This window comes from Rhipicephalus sanguineus, chromosome 7 (assembly GCF_013339695.2).
Source record: "Rhipicephalus sanguineus isolate Rsan-2018 chromosome 7, BIME_Rsan_1.4, whole genome shotgun sequence".
In the NCBI taxonomy this organism is placed as follows: domain Eukaryota; kingdom Metazoa; phylum Arthropoda; class Arachnida; order Ixodida; family Ixodidae; genus Rhipicephalus; species Rhipicephalus sanguineus.
The window spans coordinates 147,966,506-147,991,634 of record NC_051182.1 but is presented as its reverse complement, the minus strand read 5'-3'; the positions used below and the strand labels follow the sequence as shown (position 1 = coordinate 147,991,634).

General features: G+C 45.6%; 1 protein-coding gene across 4 annotated transcripts in view; it reads right to left on the bottom strand.

The window, feature by feature from the left end:
• Positions 1-23,556, bottom strand: part of LOC119400219 (uncharacterized) — a 41,750-nt gene extending 18,194 nt beyond the window's left edge. The window contains exon 1 of one of the 4 annotated variants that reach the window (XM_037667224.2): positions 23,162-23,556. In XM_037667224.2, coding sequence (XP_037523152.1) covers positions 23,162-23,192 — 31 coding nt within the window. In that variant the 5' untranslated portion in view covers positions 23,193-23,556. Of the gene's footprint in view, positions 1-3,548; positions 3,749-23,161 lie in introns of those variants that run through there. The other 3 variants (XM_037667226.2, XM_037667223.2, XM_037667225.2) reach the window with 3 other exon arrangements.
• Between the last annotated feature and the right edge of the window lie 1,573 nt (positions 23,557-25,129).

Below are 25,129 nucleotides of genomic sequence, written 5' to 3'. Positions count from 1 at the left end.
GTTTACAAACATTTTTAGCCTGTGAGTTCTTTCGTGAGCACAAGGTCTGAATAACGCGCGCGACGGGAGCCTGCTGGTCCCTGTAGGCACCTAACTGGGACCAGTTGTACATAGAACCATTTGGGTCTCTAGGCTGGGACCAGTTGGGACTAGTTGATCCCAGTTCAATACCATTTACACATTCTCACCTGGGGCGCACGCAAACACCAATGCCGTAGCGATCTCGCTGCAAAATTGCGAGTGACACAGCATGCATTCTGCCGGAAGGCATGCGCAGAGCAAACGCCAGCTCAATGGCGCACATCAGCTAGCCTTGATCTCGACAATGGCCGACTTAAACAGTGCTGCGCACTGACGTCCACTGGACAGCGCACAGACGTGTGCTCGCGAATGTGCGCCGGTCATAACCAAGGCCGCAGACACAGGCGCGTATGTGTACACAGGACCGGCCGCTCAGCTTGCCGTGTACATATGGCGTACAATGGCGCGACTTTCACAGCGCGCACACTGTGGACGGCACGAAAGCAACGGTATGCGGGGACGCTCGGCCTGAGCCTGCGCGTGTTTTGAACTCGTCCGACGGTGAAGGTCGTTGTTTTGAATCCTCATATGCCTCATCAGACAAGTGATCATCGTAGTAGTCGTCAGCGTGAACACGAATGGTGCCAAAAGTAGGATGGCGTCATACGAGATTCCGAGACGAGTCATATGATAAGGTGAAGATGTGACGTCATCATGAACCAGTAAGACTTTTGTTTTGGGCGAGTTGGTTCATAGTTCTTCAAAGGCGCAGCGCGAATAAAACATGAGAAAAACGCAACACATAGCGCTTGTGATGTTGTGAATTCCTTCTTCTTCCTGTTTTATAGATGGCTTGCACTGACGTCATTGAAACCGCCATGTTTGAGTACAGACATAGTGGGAGGCGGAGTTTGTGCTGTCACGTTAAACTTTTCGGTACATCCCATGCAGATTCTTTTGTTATTCACACACGGAGGCCAATAACGTTCCGTCGGCGTAGTTATCACTTTGATTCAGGACAAGCGCCACGAGACAAGGCTGCCTTGACGTCACCAAAGCCGCCATGTTGGAGCTGTTGAAGCCATGTTGGAGCGCCATGTTAGCCATGTTGATATGTGAAGAATCTTTGTCCATGACGTCACGTGCAAGGTATAAATTTGCGCTGATATTTTGAAGAAAAGTCATCATGACGTCACAGATCGGCGATATTTGTGACCTCACCATGAGTTACGACGACGTAATCACACAATGACGAGGTGAGTCAAAAGTAAGCCGACCGTGAAGACAGTGTAACTCCACGCGGCGTGCAGAAAGCTTCGGAGGGGGGGCTTTCCCATAAAGACAATTGGCTTTCCCATAAAGACACGTTTGTGTCGCTGGTTTTAGGTCGGAAACTTGAACGTCCTAATGAATGTCTTCGGGGATTCTACATCGCTGCTCAGCCAAACGTAATGTTTTAGGTAGTAACGACGAACCTGTACCTCTTCATATGCGCACTATTTACATCAGCAGAGAAAAAACACTTGCGGTTCGAGCGGAAACCAACTAGCACGACTGTCTTTTCACGGGTGAAGGGCAGGCGCGCCCTGTTGCTGTGGGCGGAGCTTACATACTTTTCTTAGGTTGTAACCGACTGTCGCGACTTCACCTTCTCTTCATTAGCGCGACATGCGAACATCTGTAAACATCAGCGACGCTTCTATCGCACTGGCATTCCGATGCTCAGTCAACGCACCGCGCATCACAACAGGTGGTTGGTTTCGCGGGAACGACGGTTCAACGGCATCGCACTGTAGGAACAGCAAAAATCGACGCGCGTTTCTCGGGCCTGCTGCAGTCTCTATGGCTTGTCGCACTGAGTGCGTAAAGCACTGTTGCGAAAGTCGATCGCCATGTTCTCAATCACGTCGATATACTCGGTATGCACTGTTTAACCGCGCCAAAATATCGCGTCGCTTATTTCCATGCGCGTTCTCGGTGCGTTCTGGGTCATTGTGTTATTGCCTTGAAAGATAGAGAGAGAAAAGTTAAATGTATGCGCGGGTTCCCGATTCAGATGGGGTGGTTGGGATCATGCGAAGGAAACCTCGAGCCGCTTTAGAACATCTATGGGGACGTTTTGACAAAGTGCGAACAAGAGTAGATATAAATGCTTCTATCTATCTATCTATCTATCTATCTATCTATCTATCTATCTATCTATCTATCTATCTATCTATCTATCTATCTATCTATCTATCTATCTATCTATCTATCTATCTATCTATCTATCTATCTATCTATCTATCTATCTATCTATCTATCTATCTATCTATCTATCTATCTATCTATCTATCTATCTATCTATCTATCTATCTATCTATCTATCTATCTATCTATCTATCTATCTATCTATCTGTCTGTCTGTCTAGTCTGTCTAGTCTGTCTGTCTGTCTGTCTAGTCTATCTATCTATCTATCTATCTATCTATCTATCTATCTATCTATCTATCTATCTATCTATCTATCTATCTATCTATCTATCTATCTATCTATCTATCTATCTATCTATCTATCTATCTATCTATCTATCTATCTATCTATCTGGTAGGCCTAGAAGTAAGCGGTAATTAAGTAGCAGCGACTTGGATCACGAGCGGCAGAAGAAATCAACACCACGACTTCTGAACTCCCCGCCCATGGAAGCAGCAGCCCGCTGGCGCAGGCAACGCAGCCTTTGTTTACAAACATCAAAAATGTTAAGGGCACGGAGCGGCACGTCTTTTGCCATCGCGGTTGCGTTGTAATGGGGCCTCCTGTGCATGATGAGAAGAAATATTAATACAAAGAACAAAGGCAAACATGTAAAATTTACGTTAATAAAAGCTATTAGGTGACATGGCATAACTCAAGAGAAAAAAAAACAGCAATTGAAATTATTAAATAACTACATTGCTGCGGATTAATAAATAATTATGAAAAAGTATAAGGGTACATTTTTGAAAAAGAATACAAAAATGCGGAAAACGAACAGAACACACGCTACAATGGTAAAGGCGAACCGGAGGAAGCTAAAGGAAAGTGATGAATTTCTGTTTGAAACCTGTGAAATTTCTGCAATTTTAAAGGAAATTATAACGCTTTGAAAAGAATTATTGCTGAAAAATGCAGTGGCTTTTTCTTAAATGCGCAAAGGGATTTAGGCTATAGAATCTACCTTTGCTCCTGATTTCCTGCTTTTCCAATTTGGTTTATGTTTTGGTTCAAATTCTCCGCTTCAATACCTATATCCATATTGTCGTATTTGTCTATTCGTAATATTTTCAAACTTTATTTTAGTTTTATTACTTTCATCTTTTTAATGGACAAAATGTAACTTACAATTTAAGATTTTTCTTTTAGAAACTACCCGGTTCTTGGCAAATCACCTGGCGTGGGTGTCTGCCACGGATACAAGGTTTTACTCTACTCCACTCGACTGTATGCCGCAGTTAAGATCGAGAAAATCGACCAAAATGAATCGAACTACGAAAGAAAATATTAGCTTACCCATCCAAAGAGGACGACTACACGCAGTAAATTGTCCTCTCTTTATAATACTGTATGCGAACCAACGGCTACGACGCACCAACAATCGTCCCCGACTATCCCGTCTAGTGACTGCTTTCGTGGAGCAAAAGTCTCGGCTACCGCCGCAGACGCGACAGACGCGACTTCAGAATGGAATCTGCGCACACAATTTAGTACCGCAGAGTCGATAGCCTGTCTGCCATGTGCGCGCACTTTCCACTACGTATGTTGTGTTTGTGGAGGTCGGGGAGAGCGTGCGAACGAACGCATGGCGCGATCGAGCTAGTTCTTGCCGCTACGCGGCGCTCAACGCGCAGGCGCGCTGTGCGAACGCCTATGTTACATCGCCGACGCCGCGTTCACGCATCGTACGCACACTTTAAGAGACGATTTCAAGAGACGATGAAGTGAAAGAATGAATCAAGTTGGACTGGTAAATTATTCTTCGTTGTCATTAATTTTGTCAACGCAGATTTATTTAAAAAACAAGAGAGCATTTCGCGCCGGAATCTCTACACATTAATGCCAGCGTGACGTCGCGGACTTTAAAAGTATACTTTAGTATTTTAGACATATTGGCTTAAACAAATTTCTTGAGACTTCAGTCCCTGGCGCTCACAGAGGACAGTGAACTAAATTTTATTTCTAATTGAGAACTATGCAGGGCCAGTAAAGCCGCGAAAATCTATGACGTCACGGCGAGCTGTTGCGGGAATTTTTCAAGGCGGCGTCGCCACCAGTGTTTTCTTTTTGCGCGTTTTATTGCTTACCGAGCGTCTTCTTGCGGTGAGAGCGGTGTTTTCGACATTTTGAATCTGTAATTTACTAATATGAGAAGAATCGTTTTTCCCTTTAGTGTCCATTTAAATGAATGGAACTTGACATCGGTATCTAAAATAAACTAACAATTTCTTCAAGATCTTTTTATCAGTTTTCAGCAACAGAATATATTTTCGACGTTTATCATGTAGCTATAAAGCAACAAAGAGAATGAGGGAGAGATAGAGAGGGGAACAGAATTAGAGTTGGTGTCAAGATCGAGAATAAAGCTTCCGCTTAAACATGGCATATGGATTAGTAGAACCAAAATATTCAAACCAAATTTTTGAATGTTGGCCGTTTTCCTCAAAATATGTTGCACTCTGGTGAAAATGTCCTGTAAATAAACTTGGTTCGCATAACGGCATATGTTAACCTTGTGTTGCCACCCAGCGTGTTAGGCCCGGTGATGTTGTTAAGCAGATTGCGAATGTTTTCCTTCGCACTGTTGATTCCACAGTTATTTTTGAAGTGCCGTGTTATTGCTTTGATAGCAAAGGTATATTTCTGGCCTTGTTGGTGCGACAAATTCATATTTGCGTTGTGTGTGTGTGTGTGTTCCTTCCTGTCCCGTCATATGATTTCCACGCTAAACAATGAATTGTTTGGATAGTTTGTGGGGCAGTGCCTCTTTTGTATGCATTCCATTTAAACTGCGCGCATGAGCGTGCGTTAGAATATATCTTCATAGCTACTTACTCACCCGACAAGCCGGCGCCACGTTGATGATTTTGGTTGTTCCAAAAAAAAAAAAAAAACTACTATAAAAGCGAAAAAGATCCGGGTCCTTTGTTTACAGTGAATCTCTTATACTAAGGGCTTCGCGAAAACAGGATGCAGTCAATGGTGTAGGCTGGCAAAATATACACTCGAATAAAATCGAACAATAAAAAAAATTTACGAACGGAAATTTTCGTTCTTAAATTCGGTCCGTGACCCCAAGAGCTTGTGTCGGTCGCTCAGAAAATACTTCTGGAATTCAAAAGGCTCTTGTGTTTGTGGTACTGGGAAGCCACGTGACTTCCCTGTAGCCCAGCTAATGGAACGTTTGGTAGAAAAACAAACAGACGAGCAAACGAACGTCGGCCGACAGTAGTACATATACAAACAAAAACAAACGATAGATAGATAGATAGATAGATAGATAGATAGATAGATAGATAGATAGATAGATAGATAGATAGATAGATAGATAGATAGATAGATAGATAGATAGATAGATAGATAGATAGATAGATTTTCATACTGAAAAAAACCCGAGGGCAATCTGGCGCAGCGATCGTTCAAGGCAACCACCATGGGAATGTTGGAAAGTACAGGCTTCGGATTGGATTGTGTTAACTAGCCAAATGCCTACAGGTATTCTTCTGCAGTTTCAGTTTCGGTCTTGGCGCAGCAGCTGCGAGTTTGAACAGAATGTTAGCTAGATTTGAAAGAGGGCCTTTCCGTTCCAGTATCTCATATATGGGTCATTTCTGAAGGGAATTTGGCGTCTGGATTGAAACGTCGATACCGATCACCAGAATGACCACAATCTGGACCCGGATTCGGAAATACAGAGTTTTTGTTCTCCGGTTACGTTTCAATACATGGTGACCGCATGGGGTGCCTCACGGAAAGAGAAATGCTTTGGTAACCTTGAGCCACAACGAAATCACCTCTTCAGCCAAAAGCATTCGAAGAGAAACCCATCTGTCGGCCTCGCCCGCCAAGCCCTTTTCTGGTGCGGACAGGTGTCCACTGCGGCTTGAAGGCTCATGAATATAATCATTTAAAAATTTTATAAAATATATGTGTCCCATATATATTTCTTTAGATATATGGGCTTAAGCATATGGGAAGACAATCACGTGTGGGCCGGGCTGGTTCCGAGGGCAGCATGCAGCCCGTGGGCCGCGTGTTTGAGACCCCTGCCTTAGATGCTTCATCAAGAATTAAAGAGACCGTCGGCGTCAGCACGAGTGATGCGAAAAATCATCATGATGCGACGGCGTCACCCTATGACAGCATCACGACGTCACAGGTTGCCTAAATTTGGGACGTCATCATGACGTATATATGGCGCCACACGAGGACGTCACACGAGGACGTCCCTGACATCGTCGCTTGGGCAAAGGAGGGCCCATCCTGAAGGTACAGCAAAACCACGTGAGGTGCAGAAAACTTCCATTGCCTCCGATCGCAGAGGCAATACAACACTACGTAGGGCGCGGAAAGCCTTCTGTGTGTGTTTGTGTATATAGGGGGGGGGGGGTGGAGCTAAAGAATCGACTAAGAAAAATAGATGGCTTTCGCCTTCCAGTCGGATTAGGCAAATGCATAAGGCACCGTGTGACTTCTTTTTCTTTCTCTCTCTCAAAGAAAAACGGAGGCCTATAGGTGATGAAACATCGTGGAACAGGGAACGCGCTAGTCATCGTTACCACAAGGCGTCTCGTCGCCCTGACGGAGATACTCCCCGCTGTCGAGACCTTAGCTCCAGCGGGATTCCCTGTTCGTCGATTTCTCGGCACTTTTCAAGTTGCGACTTTGACGCATACTTCTGTAGATGACGTCGCCAGCTAGAGTGTCTCCCAGAACGCATATACACACATTGTGTTCTTTACACGTGAACAGTAAACGGTGTCTCGTCTGAAAGGAGACAGACGGAAAACAAAAATAATGCAGCACGTACAAACAGATGAGCGCTATGACCTCACCATGCAGTGCATTCTCAGGGAGGAACGACCGCATTGGCGCCGTCGGGTTTTGAAAACATTCGTCACCTCGCATGCGCGCGTGGAATTTTTCGTTCCCCAAACAAAGAGATATGTCCTACTTCTTTGTTCCTTGCTCAAGGTTCCCTCTCTCCTACAACAGCATTCTGCGTTTTTCAATTCGAAAGCGAGCGACGGAACCCAGTGGAGTGCTAGGAAATCGTTCAGTTACTTACGCAGTGAACTTACGATAATTGTAAATTAATTATATTTAAGGGGAAACGAGAGAGGGAATAAAAGTTGCATGGTCTCTTATGCATTTGCCTATAAGACTGCTCGAACGTGAAAGCCATCATCGTCTCCTTCTCAGTCGATTGTATTGATCCCCCATTCAATCAATTGATTGATTGATGAACTGACTGAATGAATGATTGAATAAACAATTGTAGTTAACATTCAGAAGAACTGCGCTGCAGGACAGGGCACAAAGAAACAAAGAAGATACAGACGAGCGCTTTCTTTGTGTCCTGTCCTACTGCGCAGTTTGTTGGAAGGTGACCCCGCACTAACTCGCCCAACTTTCAACGCTGGTTTACATTCGCAATTGGGTGGAACAATTGTTCCAAGCAACACCAAGCCCAAAATCCTGGAGGCGACCGTAATCCCTGACATATGGGTGTCTGGTAGTGGTACTCGCACCTCCGTGTTCGTGTGCTCTGGTGTATTATTTGAGTCAACTTCGCGTTGCATCGTACTGCCGAAGAAGATCTCAGAGGCCACGTAGAAAGAGGTGCGTGGTTGAGATCTCCTCCGCCAGATGCCGCAACGACCCCAGTTGCTCACAAGAAAAACCATTTGCTCTTTGAATGAACTCATTTAATTAAATTTCATTAATGATCCTGACAGTTAATTGGGTTTTATATTCAGTAAACTTATGCTCCGATATCATAAGCTTACAATACAACTCTTAACTTCACCTGGAACCGTCGATTTCGTACCTGTTTTACTTTTTACAAGACTTTTTATGAATATTCGGAAAACCGGAAGTGCTCGACCGGGAGTGGTTGGAAGAGAAACAAGAGTGTCACTCGTTGCTTGCGCCACTAAAAAGCCGGGACGAGCGCGAAAGACAGGACAGCTCCTGTCCTGTCTTTTAAATGAAGTCGTACTTCAGACAGGAGTACAGCAGCTGGTCCGAAATGAACCTATACTAATATATATACTGAAGGTCGAGCCCTTTTTAATCTCTGACTAGGTTGAGTTAAGCTCCACATAAATCCTCCAGGTGGTATACAACCAGGATGTTGGGGTCATGTTTTCGACGTCTCGTGTGATCTCGTGTACTGCACGAACCCGCAAGATCCAACAACGCGCCGATAGCAAACACAGTGTGCTGTAGTTCCCACGGGGTATGCGCGCGCGCTGCGCGCGCTTTCTCGTGTAGCAGTGCAAGATAACATTGTGCTCCTGGGTTTGTGTAACCTTGCCGTGCGCATCGCCGAATCCCCCATGTGACGTCATCACATCCTGATTCCGAAAACAAAGTCTGTGCTTCCTTGTGAATCGCGCGCTTCATCCACCAGCTGCTGGTGTTATCACTGAGCGAGATATTGGCTTGCAGTTAGCATTCGGCACTTGCTGTAGCCGTGGGAGTCAAAGAAGTAAGAAGACGGGTGTTGTCCGTTATCTCCGAACCTGCTGAGGGAAGCGACAGTAAACCGTGAGTCACCTCCCATGCTGTGCAAACACAGGCGAGAAGTAGACGCGGCAGTTTGGAGCAAGGTTGCTGACGTTGGGTCAATGACGGTGTCGAGGTCCCTTGTAGTGAGACGATTAGTAAGAACACAAAGAACTCTGGAACATCGTATACCAGGTCACTGTCATCAATAAATATATGTACGAGTTCAGATCGGATGAGTGCTTCTATGTAGTCACTGCTTTGTTATCAAGAATGTAGTGCTCAAGTGGCAGGTGCCCTTCGCAGTTAACATACACGTTTGAAAGAAGGGTGATGAAACAAGAGAATCTCTTAGACCATAGTTTGAATCAATGCCATCATCTCTAGTCAGTGCATGTATGTAACGAGAAACTGCGACTGCTTTAAATATCGTGGGAGGAAACAGCGCGAGGACCAGGACAAAAATAGGCACACATAAAACCACACGTAGCGCTGACTGGCAACTGAAGTTTATTGCGGCGAACAACGTAAATAAATACATATCCACGTATCAGCCAACGTCAAAGAAATCAAGAACAGACAACAGAAGAAAGAAGGAAAACGAAAAATGATAAAACAACTCCGATATAAAAAGCTTTGAGCGCATGACACCAATGGCTACCATGAATCGCCAGCAGAGAGATACACAATTTCCTTGTCAGTTAATAAAACAGAGGGAGTGCTAACACATCTATCCTTTAACATGGCAATTTTGTGAGCCTCAATTATTTCACGCGTTAGTTGATTCCGGTTGGTGGCTAACACTTCGCATTTGCTAAATTCTGGATTGCAGCCGCACTGTTTACAGTGAATTCCAAGATGGCCGCTGATGCCCCTTGTTACGTTGTACTGGTGTTCACAAAAAATGCTGGGAAATCTTGACCTCACCTGCGCTCGCGTTTCTAAAGTCATGTGCTCACCCGTCCATACATCCTAAAAAGCCATAATTTCTTGCTCTTCACGGTAATCAGACGCATCTGACTTCTGAAATAATTTTTTGCGTTGCGTGTAGGAAAAAAAGTGGACAAAAGCGGTTAATTTCAATTAGGATTTAGAAATTAAGAACAGTATAATATGTAATTAAGAACAGTAAATGACGTACTCGCAGCAGCGCAGCTATGTTCCCCAGCATTGTGTGAACTTCAAGGCTGTTCGACGGGACTCCTAAAGCCGTATAAAGCCGAGTGAAGACTCCGAATCCGGTGGTTATTAAATAAAAAATTGGCCGCGTATCCGCGTGCTTCGCTGCAAATGTCGTCGAAAGACGATAGTCTTGTGCCGGCCTTACGGGCCATACTACACGAGTCCTCCTCCTCTATGTTGAACCGCCGCATCTGGCTCATAGCGTCGCATTTTCGGCGCAGCCTTAGAAACACTAGCATTATCGGCACAGCCTAAGAAACATAAGGGTCTTTAGAATTATTTAGCTATGTATTTTCTAGTAAAGGAACACACCACCTAACACTTACGTATTGATGTTGCGTCTCAGATATGCGTAATATTTGCTTTTTGATCGACAACGTTCATAAGTATGAGCGGCAGTACCAGTTCAAGATGGCTGGGCTCTAGTGGTTAAACTTTGCCCGGGTGGCTGAATCGGGTGACAGACAGACAAACAGAAAGACAGACAGACCAAAATTTCTGCGTTTAAGTTCCCCAAGAAAGACTATCGTCTTTGAAATCGTAAGCTTACTGCTGATAAAGGCCAGTCCTGTACCGAAATCTCACATTAAATATTTGTTTTCGTTGGGCACAAACACATACGCAAATGAATAAATAATTGTTGGGGTTTTACATCCCCAATCCACGATATGATTATGAGAGACGCCGTTGTGGAGGGTATCAGAAATTTCGCTCACCCGGTTAACGGGCCCCTAAATTTAAGTACACGGGCCTCAAGCATCTCGCCGCTATCGAAATGCGGCCAAAAAGATTCGATCCCACGACCTTCGGGCCAGCAGTCGAGCACCGCAACCAGTGGCGTAGGCAGAAATTTATTTCGGGGGGGGGGGGGGGGCACGCCCTTGATCCGACGTGGGGTCTGGGCAGGTAAGTGTGGTCGAGTGTCATTTTGTGCTCTGTATACCACGGTAGAAAAAAATTTCGGGGGAGGGGGGACACGGACCACAACCACTAGACCACCATGGCGGGTCATACGTAAAATAAGTATGGTGAAAATGAGTTGATACGAGATAAGATGCAGATAAAGATTCTATGGTATGCTAGGTATCTTAGCTTGGTTGATCACCTGAAGTACGGCTTTTTAACTAGGTTATATGATCAAGATAAGCAAGCAAACTCACTCTCATAGACCCTTGGGACGACGAGGCAGTTTTCGACAGAGCGGCCGGAGATCAACCGGTGCTCGTCGGTGATGCTTCCTGCGCACATGCGTTTTGCCCGCGAAGCGGCGAAATCGTTTTCCTGTTTTCCCCGGAGTTATATATGCGAGCTGTGTCACAACCAAACTGCGTCATCACAGCGTGTTCTCCGTACGACGCGTGGTGAGCGCCGTATACCCGTGGGATGTGAATCTGAGAACCACTTGTTACGGGGCGACCGGTGGAATTGGTTCGTCTCTGACTCACGCGAGAATGCAGGTGTCTCTCGCCAAGTCACGCATGCACACACACACACACACTCGCACACTCGCACGCACGCACGCACGCACGCACACACACACACACACACACACACACACACACACACACACACACACACACACACACACACACACACACACACACACACACACACACACACACACACACACACACACACACACACACACACACGCGCGCGCGCGCGCGCACGCACGGTGTATCTGCCACAACAGATCGACAACGGCTATACGATAGGGTGAAAGTTTCTCAAAAAGAAGAAGACGAAGAAGACACGATTAAGCGACCGTGTCTCCTATGACTTGGACAGAAGAGCCTTCATCGAGTGTACATTGTATTTTTCCTTATAGGCTTTCGAGTGGAGATGACAGTATCATCATCAGAACAAGAGGGATGGCAACCTGATACATCACAGCTCTTATCCCCTAAGTAGGCGTATGTCCGCTTACACCACATTTCACGATTTCCTTCCGGTGGGGGGCGAATTTTTCCCTGGGGAATTATGCCTTAAAATCATAAATACGTAAGCGATGGGCCATTTGATACAGAGACACACTGGCGAAGAACAACTTTCTTGAGCAATGCCGATGGCAGGGGCGGCGCCAGGATTAAAAATTTTTTTTTTTTTTTACTGGGGGCACCCACTGCAAGTGAGTCCTTTCGAGGGGGCAGGGACACGAGGCACTTCTGCGTTGTGTTTTGACTATGTTTGCTCTTAGGGGGGCGAAGGGTGGGCAGGCGAAAATTTCGACGGTTTAACTCTATATTATGCTTCCGCCTTCACAAACGGCCTAATTCGGTGCAGCAGAATCTCGCCGCTCATTCAATAGGTGTGCTATGTCGCTCCTTCCGCATGATCTAGAATAATGAGGAATGCCTTGAACAACTTATGACGAACTTATGACGCTGAGGGCGACATAACTAATGGACCGGGGAGCAGTTGTAGATTGAAGATGTGTCACAGTAACACGCGCTCATCGATCGCATTGCGACGGGTAGCAGCGACGTAGTATACATTCAAGTCGCACTAGCCATATATGGTATCGACACAGGGTTGCCGAAGATTGATGGGTGCACTGACAAGGAGCGAACACCTGCTGCGTTACACTATGGCGGCTGGTGACGTCACGGGCATATATTGCCACGCTATTTCTTTCTCGTTATGTTGCAGCGTGATCGAAAGCGTTGCTTTTATCATTTTATCCGCTTCACCAGTGTATTTCGTTATCACACCCCGCTCAATTCATCTTCAATATAATGGGCCAAATTTATCAACTCTTTCTGACATCTGGGCTCTGACGTCGCCGAAGTCTACGCAGTTGATTATCAAGAACACCGTATTGGTGAGAGTTGACAATTGATTTTGACCACACGAATGAACAGTTAGCGCGCTGTTGACCTTCTGCATTTGGTAAACTGTGTTTGCCATCGCTGATTGTCTTTGACAATATGTCACATTTCCCTATATGCGGCAACTTGAGCGTAACAAAAGTTGTTTTTCTCAGCACGGGTTGTATCGTTGGACATTTTATTACAGAAGGTCTGTGGTGAAAAAAAGTACTTGCGAAAAACTATGTGAATGCGGGCTTCAGGGCCCGTATTCACAAAAGTGTCTTATGCTAAAAATTTTCCTGAGATAATATTTCAACCAATCACGATGCGCGACATATCATTAGCGAAGCTGGCTCAGCAACGGGAGAACGAACTTACGAAAGAGAACTTTTGTGAATTCGGGCCCCAGGTATGTATATACGCACTATATTCGGCACGCTATCTAAACGTCGCGATTAAGACCGATCCATCACCTTCTGTCATATTACGCTCTTACGTAATACCGCCGGATGTAGGCTTAGTCATTCGATTCGATGGCCTCCACGTGCGTTCGTTTTTTTCCAAGCTCCCATCGAAGGAAATTCGAAATGACTGTCTTTAGCAAGAGATGTTTATAATCGGACGTACGCTTTTGCCAAACATCAATCCCTGACTGGAGTGATACTCTTATGAAGATTTCTAACGCAATAATCTGTTCGTGAATACGATACGGAATTGTTCGTATTGGCCAATTTCAACCAATCCTGAAGCTAGACGTGTCGTCAGTGAACTTCAGCTGTTCAATGGCAGATTGCTCACGAAGGGAAAGTATTGCGAACACGGCCCAATGGCCAATTGCCGAGTTAACAGAGCCGTTTATCTATAAATCCTAACTGCAATGGATGAGATTATGAGAGCCTCGGCCAATGATATGTTCAATAAGGACTGGCAAACGTGCTCTCTAACCAACATTTTTAGTGTGAGAAGCTTTTTTGGGAATATAGGCCCGGGTTCGCATGAGAGCCGAAGCACATTATGGCTCAATGTATAAAGCACAGCGCCGTGATCACTTGCTGACGTTAAACCGAAAACGTTTTGACGCAGTTGTTACGGAAAAGGCTGTCAACGTCACAGTGTTTACTCAGTTAACAAAACAGACGATGATTTCCCCGAAACATAATTTTGAATTTTTGCGTTTGGATCATAAACTGGCTTTCTAAACCCGCGTATACACCCTTCCTCAAATTATACGCTCCCCACGCACGGTGCGAGGTTCTGCTTATGCGACAGATATTTAATTGTGTTGTTTTGTTCTTGCTAGGGTAAAGCCTGCTGAGCAAACACATACGTATTAGAGGAAAAGTGGGAAAAGAAGCGAAACCAGGTGAAACAAGTTTTGTTGTTGTCGAGGAGCAGCTGCTGAAATCCCCTTGGCGTCACCCTCATACTATAAAAGGCAACAACGCACACATGCACCTCACACGGTCTGTACTTCGAAGTTGCTGCAACTCATTTACCTATACACGACAAAAAAAAACTGTGGCGAATTTTCCTCGAGGGAATGATCGTGTGTTCGAAGCATTAGGTGCAGTGGCGTAAATGCAGAATAATAAAAAGGGGGGGGGGACACATCTTGCCAAGGCGGCCATTTTTTTTACAAATTACAAATGTACGTTTAAATTTAATTATATAGAATTAAAATCATGCTTTCAAAATAAAATAAAAAGCGAGCATAGGCCACTAGGTCGAGAAACTTGACCTAACAGCATTGAGCAGCCAATAGTATAAAGGTATGTTGGGGAAGTTAGTTTATATGTGGCTTGTAGGGGCGTTTTATCATGTTTTAGATGTGAAGCATCGTATAGCGAAGTTCATTCCGGTGGTGGTGGTGTGCGGCGTGACCACCCTTACTGCGCATGCGCAAACCTTCTCCACTTCCCCTCTCCACTCCCTCTCTCCCCTTTCCCTCTCCACATCACCTCTCCCCTTCCCTTTCCCCTCTCATATCCCTTTCACATTCCCCTCTCCACTCCACCTCTCCCCTCCCATCTCGCCCCCTCTCCCCTTTCCCCTCCCCCTCTCCACTTCCCCTCTCCCCTTTCCCTTTCACCACTCCACCTCTGAAACGCGGGCTCTACACGCCGAAACACTGCTTCGCATCGCCTCATGGTCCCCTTTAGCGGGAGATGGTGTGATATCTAGTTACTAGATCACTCGGGTTAAACTATCAAGTTAAAGCGCTAATACCTTCTTTCTATTAAGCTGTAAGGTACAGCTTACAAATTTTCTTTAGCTTCAGCTGGAGATCGGTTCCCCGTCTTGTATACCTGGTAGTGTGCCACAAAAACTTACTTGTAATATATATGTAATTCTCTGGATTTAACATCCCAAAAACCGCACTATGACTATTAGAGACGCCGTAGTGGAAGGCTCCGGGAATTTCTACCACCTGGGGTTCTTCAACGTGCACCTAAATCTAAGCATACGGGTCTCAAGAATTTTCGCCTCCATCTAAAATGCGGCCGCCACGGTCGGAATTCGCTCCCGCGACCTGCGGGTCAACAGTAGAGCGGGATAACTTGCTCGTAAAGAATGTTCGTGTTTCCCGGTTATTTTCTTTAAAAAATTAGCATAATCACAGTCCAGCGATCGGATTCATGCTTCGTCATCGTCAATGGCTTTCAATAAACCATCGGCATAGATGAACAGCGGTAGTTGATCGGGGATTCGTTACTTACTTTGCATTTTAAAGCGAAGCATAATAAACATTTGCAGATTTCAGGGTCGGTTATACCGAGAGTGTGCTACATTCAATAGTCAAACAATTCAAAAATGGTGCTCGAAATCTAAATCTCCAGGAGAGCTGCTTGCAAGGTGTGTTTCTCCCCACCCTGATCACATGGGGGGTCAGGACCCCCGCGGCCCCCAAATGATTTAGGCCACGGATTAGGTGCCCATGCAACCGTCATCATCGTGATCATGATCATCCTACTTTATGTCTACTGCAAGACGAATCCCAATCATCTGCAATCTACCCTGTCTTGTGCAAGCTGATTCCACATCAGGCCTGCGAATGGGGCGCGGCTGCTTTTCCTGTAGTCAGCTAAGGGAATGGATGGGGCGCGAAGTCTGCCCCATACGTTTGCAGAGTCTGACCTGTCCCGTCATTGGTTAAAGTGGAGGGCTTCGGCAACGCAGGTCTTTGACTATAATAGCGGCCGAGGAGCCCTGATGTTGCATTCCAAGTACTGTTAACTTCTCACCTTGACCCTCAGAAATTCGGGGACCAAAGGCAGGCCGTAGTGAGGTGAACAGCCTGACGTCTTTACACCTTGAAACTGACTCCTACGTAAGTTCCACAATTGTATTACTTAGCGCTCGCAGCAAAATAAATGGGAAGTGTCTCAATTCGCATGCGACCCGCTCCTAAACATCGTTAATTTGGTCAGTGCTTCGAATTTCAATCCGCGATCCTGGTTGTACACTTGTGTAAACAGCTCCTCAATCAATATGGTCAGACACCACCTCTTCTTTCCACCATCCGCCACGGTGGTGTAGCGGTCCCGGTTCTCGGCAGCAGGCCCAAAGGTCGCGAGTTCGATCCCGGTCACGGCAGTCTTATTTCGATGGAAGCGAATTGCTAGAGGCCCGCGTACTGTGCGATGCCAGTGCACGTTAAAGAATACCAGATCGTCGAAATTTCCGGAGCCCTCCACTACGGCGTGCCTCATAATCATATCGTGGTTTTGGCACGTAAAACCCCAGATGCTATTATTATTATGTTCTTTCCAAGATGGCTGCGCAAAATTACGCTTCCTAGAAATAGGCATCAATCAATTGAAACATTATTCCAGACTAAAAAAAAAAAAAAACTGGTAGAGCAAGAGGCAAGGAGTCTGCATGACAGCTGCGTTCAGTTAAGCTCGATGTTACACTTCGAAGTTCGACTTACATAACGAGCTTTTCCCCGTTACCTGGTCGCTAAGCCTTCAGCGGGAGCTCGCGTGTGCGCTTAGGAGGAAAAACAGAGCGAAATCAAGTGCAACAGGCGCCGTGGTTGGCTGGCTCGTTAAACGCAGGTGCGCGACGACGCACCAGCCGCGGAACTCAAGGTACTAAAACGCGCACATTGCGGACGGTCGCGAAAAAAAATTAAAAAAAAAAAACGAGACCAGCATGCGACGCAGACGTCGGCAGATGCGCATACAGCCCCATGGTGTCGCACGTCAGTGACGCACTCTATAGTCACTCATACGCGCGTGGCTCCGTTTAACATGTTTGCGTGAGTCTGCATGTGCACGTGTGCGTGCGTGCGTGTGTTAGCTCGGCGCGGTGTATAGTTTCGGGGAACTCGTATGCATGATGAGCGCTGTCGAGAGCTGCGATGATCAGACGACATGAAATGAGAAATCTGGTTGGAACCGACTAGAACCAGAATTTGACTTGCTGCGTGATTCTTTGTTGGTATTCTGGTATAAAAAAGTGACGTAACGTTTAAATGTAACGCTGAAACCAGGAACCCTTAAAACTGAACAGTGTCACGGCTAAATGCATGCTGTATAAGCGTGAGCCTAAATGTCGTGTAAGCGTGATTAAAGTTGGGAGGCGGTTACGATGGTAGTTGTGTGGTCGGGAGAGGTGAGATGCCCATCTCTCGTTGTTCACCGCGAAACAAGGTTGCTTACATTTCTTCATTCATTCCCCTATGGTCACGTGACTTGCCTGACGCCTACTACTACTACTACTACTACTACTACTACTACTACTACTACTACTACTACTACTACTACTACTACGATGACGACAACGGCACAGGCTAGACTAACACAGCTTCACTGCAAAGAAAAAACAAAAGGATCTCGTATAAAATTTACTCGCCCTTAAGCGATGAACTTTCTCGGTCAACAGAAGAGCCGGTACAATTTTTGCGCGCAGTTACATAGACCGCAGCAGAGAGTGATTGAGCGTTTTCTTTTTTTGCCGGCACCAAGCAGCAAGTACACACATGTGAACAGTCGCATAGTTTATCCAACATTGCTGCACAGTTTAATTAAGTTGAGAAGTCTAAACTTAGCTCGGTTAAAGCAGGATAGAAGTGATTGCACAGAGCTTTGAAAGGTCTTACAGCGGGCATATAATTAGACTTGATGATGATGATTTGTTCCCTCATTGCAACCACTTTGAAAGCGTGCGCTTTAAGTTCATTTTGTTATTTTTACAGTTTACACTATAATGCAGTCTTCAACTACAGTGTATTGTACATCAACGAGGGGAGTACACTCGCTTTCTCACCAGATTATTTAAGTGGATACAGCATTCCGATGCCGTGAACGAAGTAGCGGATTCAGCGATTGCGTTGCGATAGAATTGTGGCGTAAAAACGTTCCTCTAAGTGGATTAAGGCTCACGTTAAAGAGGCAGCTATACAAAAATTTAGCGCAGCTTGTACTTAGCTTGCACTTAGCTTGCACTTCGCTTGCACTAAGTCGCGCAAAGCTGGGTCGATCATAGCATAGTTCTCCTCCATATTGCTTTCTTTCTCTCTCTCTATAGTCGTTCTGTCGACTTGTATATTTTTCTCTCTTTGTTCCCTTTCTTTCTATCTCTTTCTCTCTTTCTCTGTCATTCTCTATCTCTCTCTGTACTCGTTCTTCCCTCCTCATTTCCATCCTCCTCACCTTCACTTTCCTTTCCCATTCCCTTGCTACACTATACTATACAAGGTTATGCTATACTCTGCTAGCTGGCCTGGGTAGCCGATTGGTTACGAAGGTCGCCTTAGGATCGTGAGGACACGTGTTCGAATCTCGCCTCGCCAAGGAATTTTTTTCGCCAAGAATATCACTCTCTCTCTTTCTTTCTCTCCTTTTTTTCTCTCTCTCTCTGTGCTTGTTCTCTCGCCCATCAGGGTTATGCATCCCACGCAGGAGAAATCGGCGCGCGTGTTTTGGGAGCAAAGCAGAAGATAAGGAAGAGGACGAGGAGATCGCGTGCTGGTTCATGATGATGATCATCATCATTTCCGTACACGAGTCACGGACCAATGCTCGGCTTAAACAGCCCTGCTGTTAGGAATCAAACTTCGACCTTTACTTACGTTTCAAACGAATCACTGTTTCGTCGCAAGGGCGAAGCGATGAACGCGATGGCAACACATTGGAATGTTACGCTAAGAGAGCCCAGCAGCTCACTCATTTAGCGTCCGACCTGTCGTAACTCAACAAAACGCTGGCCTAAGGAAACCGGCACGGTGTAGCCATCGAGGTGACCTTCGTGCTATTCATCACTTCAACGCGAACATCAGTGAGAACAGAGCACGCAGAAAGGCATCAGCCGTCTGCTGATCCCTGTCAAGATGTTCAAAGAACGCAGTTCCTGCCTGAGTCATGCAGTCCTTCCTCCGAGACGCTCCATGGGCCTTTCGCGCGACGAAGACAGCCGGCGCGTTTCATTCACACTTGAGCCGCGATCGTTGGCTGCCCGCATGACGTGTGGGGTGATGTTATCGCACCTTGGACTTTATACGGAACCGCACGGCGACGCCGACATCAAAAATGCGCCTGGAATCTCTGTTTTGTTGCTATCGTATAGTAAAAGTCTTTTTGTTACCTCAAAGGCCTCTGATTAAAAGGTATTACATCAGATGTGCACACTTAGGGACTGTTCTTTCGACACATTTTTTTTTTAATGGCAGAGCGGGGAGTTCAGCACGGCGTGGGGAGACAGGTCGTTCCAGTCTTTGGCTATTTGCAAGAAGATAGATTGGCGGAAGCCCAAGTTCGCTTCTCATACTGAACCTATGATTGCAAAATTAACGACATATAGCCGTCGATCGATCATTTATCAGACTAAACTCATGACGTCTTTCCCCACAACTGCCGTTTCAACCAAACATTTTTTTACGAAACATTCCAGTTGTTATGGCAGAAATAACTTGGAGATAAATTGTATTATGAAGCATCCTATTTTTGGGGCTTTGTGGACATATTGTTGGAGTAGACAAATAGTACATGTTGGTTTATGAGCGCAGACTCACAGTCAACTGAATGTGGATTCTCTTAAAAACACAAGGCTGATCTATACGGCGTAGAAGACGAGGTGAAACTGCGCAATCGACAAACAACGGGCGCGCTTGTGTGTTGAAGTAATCATGAATACCACATTTCCACCTTATCTTACCCGCTGCGGTGTTCTAGCGGCTATGTGGCTTGACTGCTGACCCGAAGGTCCCGGGATCGAATCCTGGCCGCATTTCGATGGAGGCGAAAATCTAGATGCCCGTTTGCTGTGTGTGATGCCAGTGCACGTTAAAGAACATCAGACGATCGAAATTTCCGGAGCTCTCCACTATGGCGTCTCTAATAATCATATATCGTGTTTTTCGGACGTAAAACCCCCACAATTATTATTATTATTATTATTATTATTATTATTATTATTATTATTATTATTCCTCCTCACTTGGCAAAGTGGTTGCGCAGCCGGTCCTTGTTGCGTAATTTTGCTCTTGGTGAAAGTGGCCTAACTGGCACAGCACTTTCTGTGTTTGATGATGTTTAGAACGATTGTTTCGTCCAATCCTGAATGTAAACTGCAATCGATCAATCAATCAATAAATAAATCAATCAATCAATCAATCAATCAATCAATGAAAGGATTGCCAAAGTCTTGGAAAAGGCTTTGTCCTTCTGATGACATAATTATATTTTTTGATGATTACGTGATTAAACACATGGTTCAATCAAGGAATAAATCAGTCAGTCAATCATAGAAAGTGACTCGAATAGGAGCTCTACTGCATTTGATTCACGTCAAACTTTTTCTGTTGCCGAAGTATTTGTCCCATGGGCATCAAAAGTGCAACGTAATAACGAAAACAAATTGAAGGTGACCCTCACCCTTGACTTAGGTGTCTGGTAGCTACACTCGCACCTCGGCGTTCGTCTACCCCTAAGGGCTAACTTCGCGTTTCGTCGCGCTGCTGAAGCGAATCTCAGAGGCTACGTTGAAGGAAGCGTGTGGTTGAGATCTGCTCCGCCAGGTGCCGCTACGATCCTAGCTGGTCACAAGAAAGCCGTACGTATGCTAGCACTTTCAATGAATTCACTCAGTTCATTTTAATCAATTATCCGGACAGTTAATAGGCCTTATCGTAAGTAAACTTGTGCTTCGATATCGTATGTAGCCGATATAACTCTTTACTTGAACCATAACTATTGATTTTGTACCAGTTTCATTGTTTAGAATACCTTTTTTGAATATTCGAAAAACCGGAAGTGCTTGGAACAGAGAACACAGTGTCACTCGCTGCTCGTACCAATAAAAAGCTCAGGCTGTAAACAGCGTGAAGCCGTGAACGAAACCTGTTTCACGCCGTCAGCGGTAAGGCTCCGGTTAAAAGAGTATTTTGACATAAACGCATCAGTAACTTTCAAAAGGAAACAAAAGTGTATGCAACAAAGCATCCGGTCTGCATCGTTCGGCGTAAACACGGGCAGCAGATGCGAACGCACAACCAAAAACTATGTTTGCTTTCTGCTAATGAGCAGTGGCAAACACTTGTGCGCCTCCACTCAACAACCTAACCAAGAACACCCTTCGTAACTGAACTCATAATCTATTACACTGTATATACAGGTGCAAATGAGATAAAGTAACGTGCTTTGTTACCAGATTGCAATTTAATTCAGCACGATTGACGTCAAAATTAATGACAATTGGGATCGGTCTGTTTCCTTACATTGTGTCGTCTAATTACCTTCAGATGTGATGCTGCGATGTGTAGTGTGAGACTCTTCATACTGAGATTAATTATCTGAGCAGAGTTCGTTTATACAAGAGCGCTTCGTCAACTTCCACTTATTGAAGGAAAAAAAATAAAGATATATTGCTGCCGAAGCACTCCGTACAGTTGGTTGACCAATGAAGATGAAACGTGCGGCCTCGGTATTTATCACTGGGATACTCCGGACGATTCATTAAAATTTTTGTCAATCATTGGTTATATCTGTTTCGAAATCCTAATTGATCTTTGCCTCCCGCGTGTTATATTCTTTATTTTAGGTGGACCAGTGGTGCGTAGTGAAGCCTGCCCAATTTCTGTGGCACACAGGCGCCAGGAGTTTTTGCGAACATAAGTCAGACAAATTTTGGTTTCGCCAAGTCGTATACAGCGTTCCTGTGAAGACAAACACAGGTGGCGGCTCAGCGAAATGCTTCAGTCGATATGGAGTTTTATTATCATCTGCTTAGAGAGAAACTTTTCATGTGAGACGTTTCTCTTATATCACTGTCATAGAGGTACGTTGGAACTTGGCTGACGTAGACCTGCATCAAGTTTATCGATCGCTTTTCGATAGAGAGAAGTCGAAATGTGGGATAACTGGCAATGAGAACATCAGCTGTTCCCTACTTTCTGGTTTTGAAATCTCTCTTTTCGCTAGCTCGGACGAGACGCTAGAACGGACATGGGTCAGGCGGGAAAGAAAGTAAACAAAGAAAAAGCTCTGAGCAAGGAACTACCCTGAACATAGAAGCTAGACCCTGATCAACAACATGAAGAAGTCAGCTACATGAATCGAGTCATGAATCAACTACCTGAAGAAGTCAGCTACCCGAAGCAAGCTCAGGTACCTGACAAGAAGTCAAAGAAAGTGTACTAGTCCTGGCAGGCGTAAGACGCCAAGAAAGGCGTTCGTGGCTTGGATTGTGCGTCCCTTTCCCTACAAACAGGTATGCGCAGGGTTGTGATACAACACATGCTGAGTGTCACCGTGTTGAGAGAGGCATCAGTTACAGAAAGCATCAGCAGCTTTTCATCACACCTAGCGTGACGAAGAACAAAAATGGGTGATGTAATTGTGACCATAACTACAACATGCACAAATGACATGGCCCACTTTTCTGGTCACCCTTACAAGGTTTTTTTTTGTTTCTAACTTATGTCAACGATTAGAAGACATCCCTTCTCATGTACGGACAAGTAGTTGCATACGGTTGTATTGATAGCTTGCCCGTGACGTCAGGAACGCAGATGGTTAACGTAATGGTACTCCAGCATGGCGGTTTTGATGACGTCAATTGGCAGCATTATCACGTGGCGCTTGATCTGCTTCAAAGTGATAACTACGCCGCCGGAAAGTTATTGATCTTCATGAAAAAAGTGGGTCCCACTAACGGACAGGGACAAAGGAAGAAAAAACGACGACACAAGCGCACGTCGCAAAGTGAAAAGTTGCACAAGCGCAAAGTTATTGGCCTGTGTGAATGAATAGCGAAAGAGCCTGCAGGCAATGTGTTGATGACATTAACCTGAAATCACGAACTTCGCGTCCCCATCGCGTTGGTACTACGACATACTGCTCTCAGTGACGTCAGAGCAAACCATCTTTATGAATATGAAAGAAATGAAAATTCTGTGATACTTACGACTTGTCTTGCTTGGACGTGCGACGATCATCACAAGGTCCAGTCCGTGAAAGCACACGGTTCAGAGGTCAGTTCCCTCAATCAGGAGACGGTCAGCATTGGGCGGGACGAAGCGCAGACTGCCATCGCGACGCGGCTACGAACAAACACCGCACCCGCGGGCCAAGCACATGACAACGACGAAATTAAGTCCTTGGCGCCTTCAAAATTGCCCCTCCGTATTCCCCAATAGCTCGCGCAAGGTTTTCTGAAGAAAATACGGTCGATGACGGGCAGGGCGAAGAGCTTCTTCCGGAACTTAGAATCGTAAAACGGCCCGTTTCGACGAGCGAAACAGGGACGATCTAGTCCGCAGAAAGTCACCAAATGTCTAAGACAAGCGTGTTTACAAGTCCAGAACAGAGAAACTTGCCTCAGTAAAGCCAGGCGACTTGAGAAACGAGCTCATCTAGAGAAGAACAGAATGGCTAGCGCAGCAGTCTGCAAATCACCGAGAGAAGCGTGTGCAAAACGGCGTCTGCTACACAGCGTGTTGCCTGCAGACGACAAAAAGAAAAGCTTTTTCCCCTGCACAAAAAGCTCAAACAGGATGTTTCACGGCGTGCTGTGCTCGCCAGCCGGCTGTACAAACTGGCCACAAAAAACTCGACACTGACGGAATCTCTCTACTCTCTCCGGGGGAGATTTTGCGCGCCCCTCCTCGCTATTGGCTGCGAGAAAGTCACGTGATGCATGCACCTGTCCTGTCAGAGGCGATAACAGACGTCACCCCGCAACTGCGACTGCGTCATGGCGGCTGTTATACGGACGCGCCTGTTTCACACCGCATGCGAGCGACTGAAGGTCCCACGCGATCCTTTGCGTGTGCGTGTTTCCGTGGTGCGTGAAATAGCGTGAGCAGCTGACCTTAGCGTAAAAGCAGCCTTGGCTGATAGTTCGCTACGACGACAGGCGAGATCAAAAGAAATGCACAAAGACGAAACAAAATGGCGACAGAATTATCCTGCCCCAGTGACACGGTAGACGTCAGCGGATGCCGTTGCGAACTTCCGCTCGTAATACCCGGACATCAGAATCTTTTTGTTCGTGCTTATTTTTTAGACATCCTTTTATATTGTTTTCTCTCACACTACGTGCCAAGGGAGAGCGTTGGCGGATTCCGGTTAAACAATGAGATGCGAAAGAGCAGTTTCTGAATACTGAGTTGCGTAGTGACGCAAATTAGAAGAGGAAGCAACATTCCGGGACTTTAGAATTTTTTTCGTTTCATTTCCGGAACAGGAAACTGAAGGTCCTACGTGACTACATTCCACAAATACCAAAAACGCTGCTCTCTCCTTCAAAACACTCTTCCCTCAACACAAAACTTGAGGATATAGAGCTTTAAGATCTATTTAAGCGATATGTAATCAAATGTTTGTTGAATGAAGCTCTGGGTCAATACTCACTTTGATTGTTTAGTGGATACGAACTCGAATTCAATCAGTCAATCAGTTCGTCGTTGTGATATCTGTCACACATAACATGAAAGGGTACGAATTATAAAAAAAAACATAACCTTCTTCCCCCCCCCCCCCCCCCCCCCCCCTCCAATTTTTCTTTGTATCCCGGCCGCGGCAGCCGCATTTTCAGTGGAGGCGAAAATGCTTGAGGCCCGTGTACTTTGATTTAGGCGCATGTTAAAGAAACACGGATGTTCGAAATTTCCGGAGCCCTCCGCTACGACGTCCCCCATTATCATATCGTTGTTTTTTTATGTGAAACCCCAACAATTATTAGTAGTAATTTCTCTTTGTGTGTTTCTTTAGCTCAGCTTAATTCCTCGTAATCATATTAAACCACGTGCCATGTCGGGCGCATAGCCGGAAATATTTGGGGGGAAGGGGGCTGGAGGGTTCAACCTACATTTATGTGTATTCGTGCGTGTGTTTGTATGTGGGCGTGTATGTATATCACACACATGCAAAA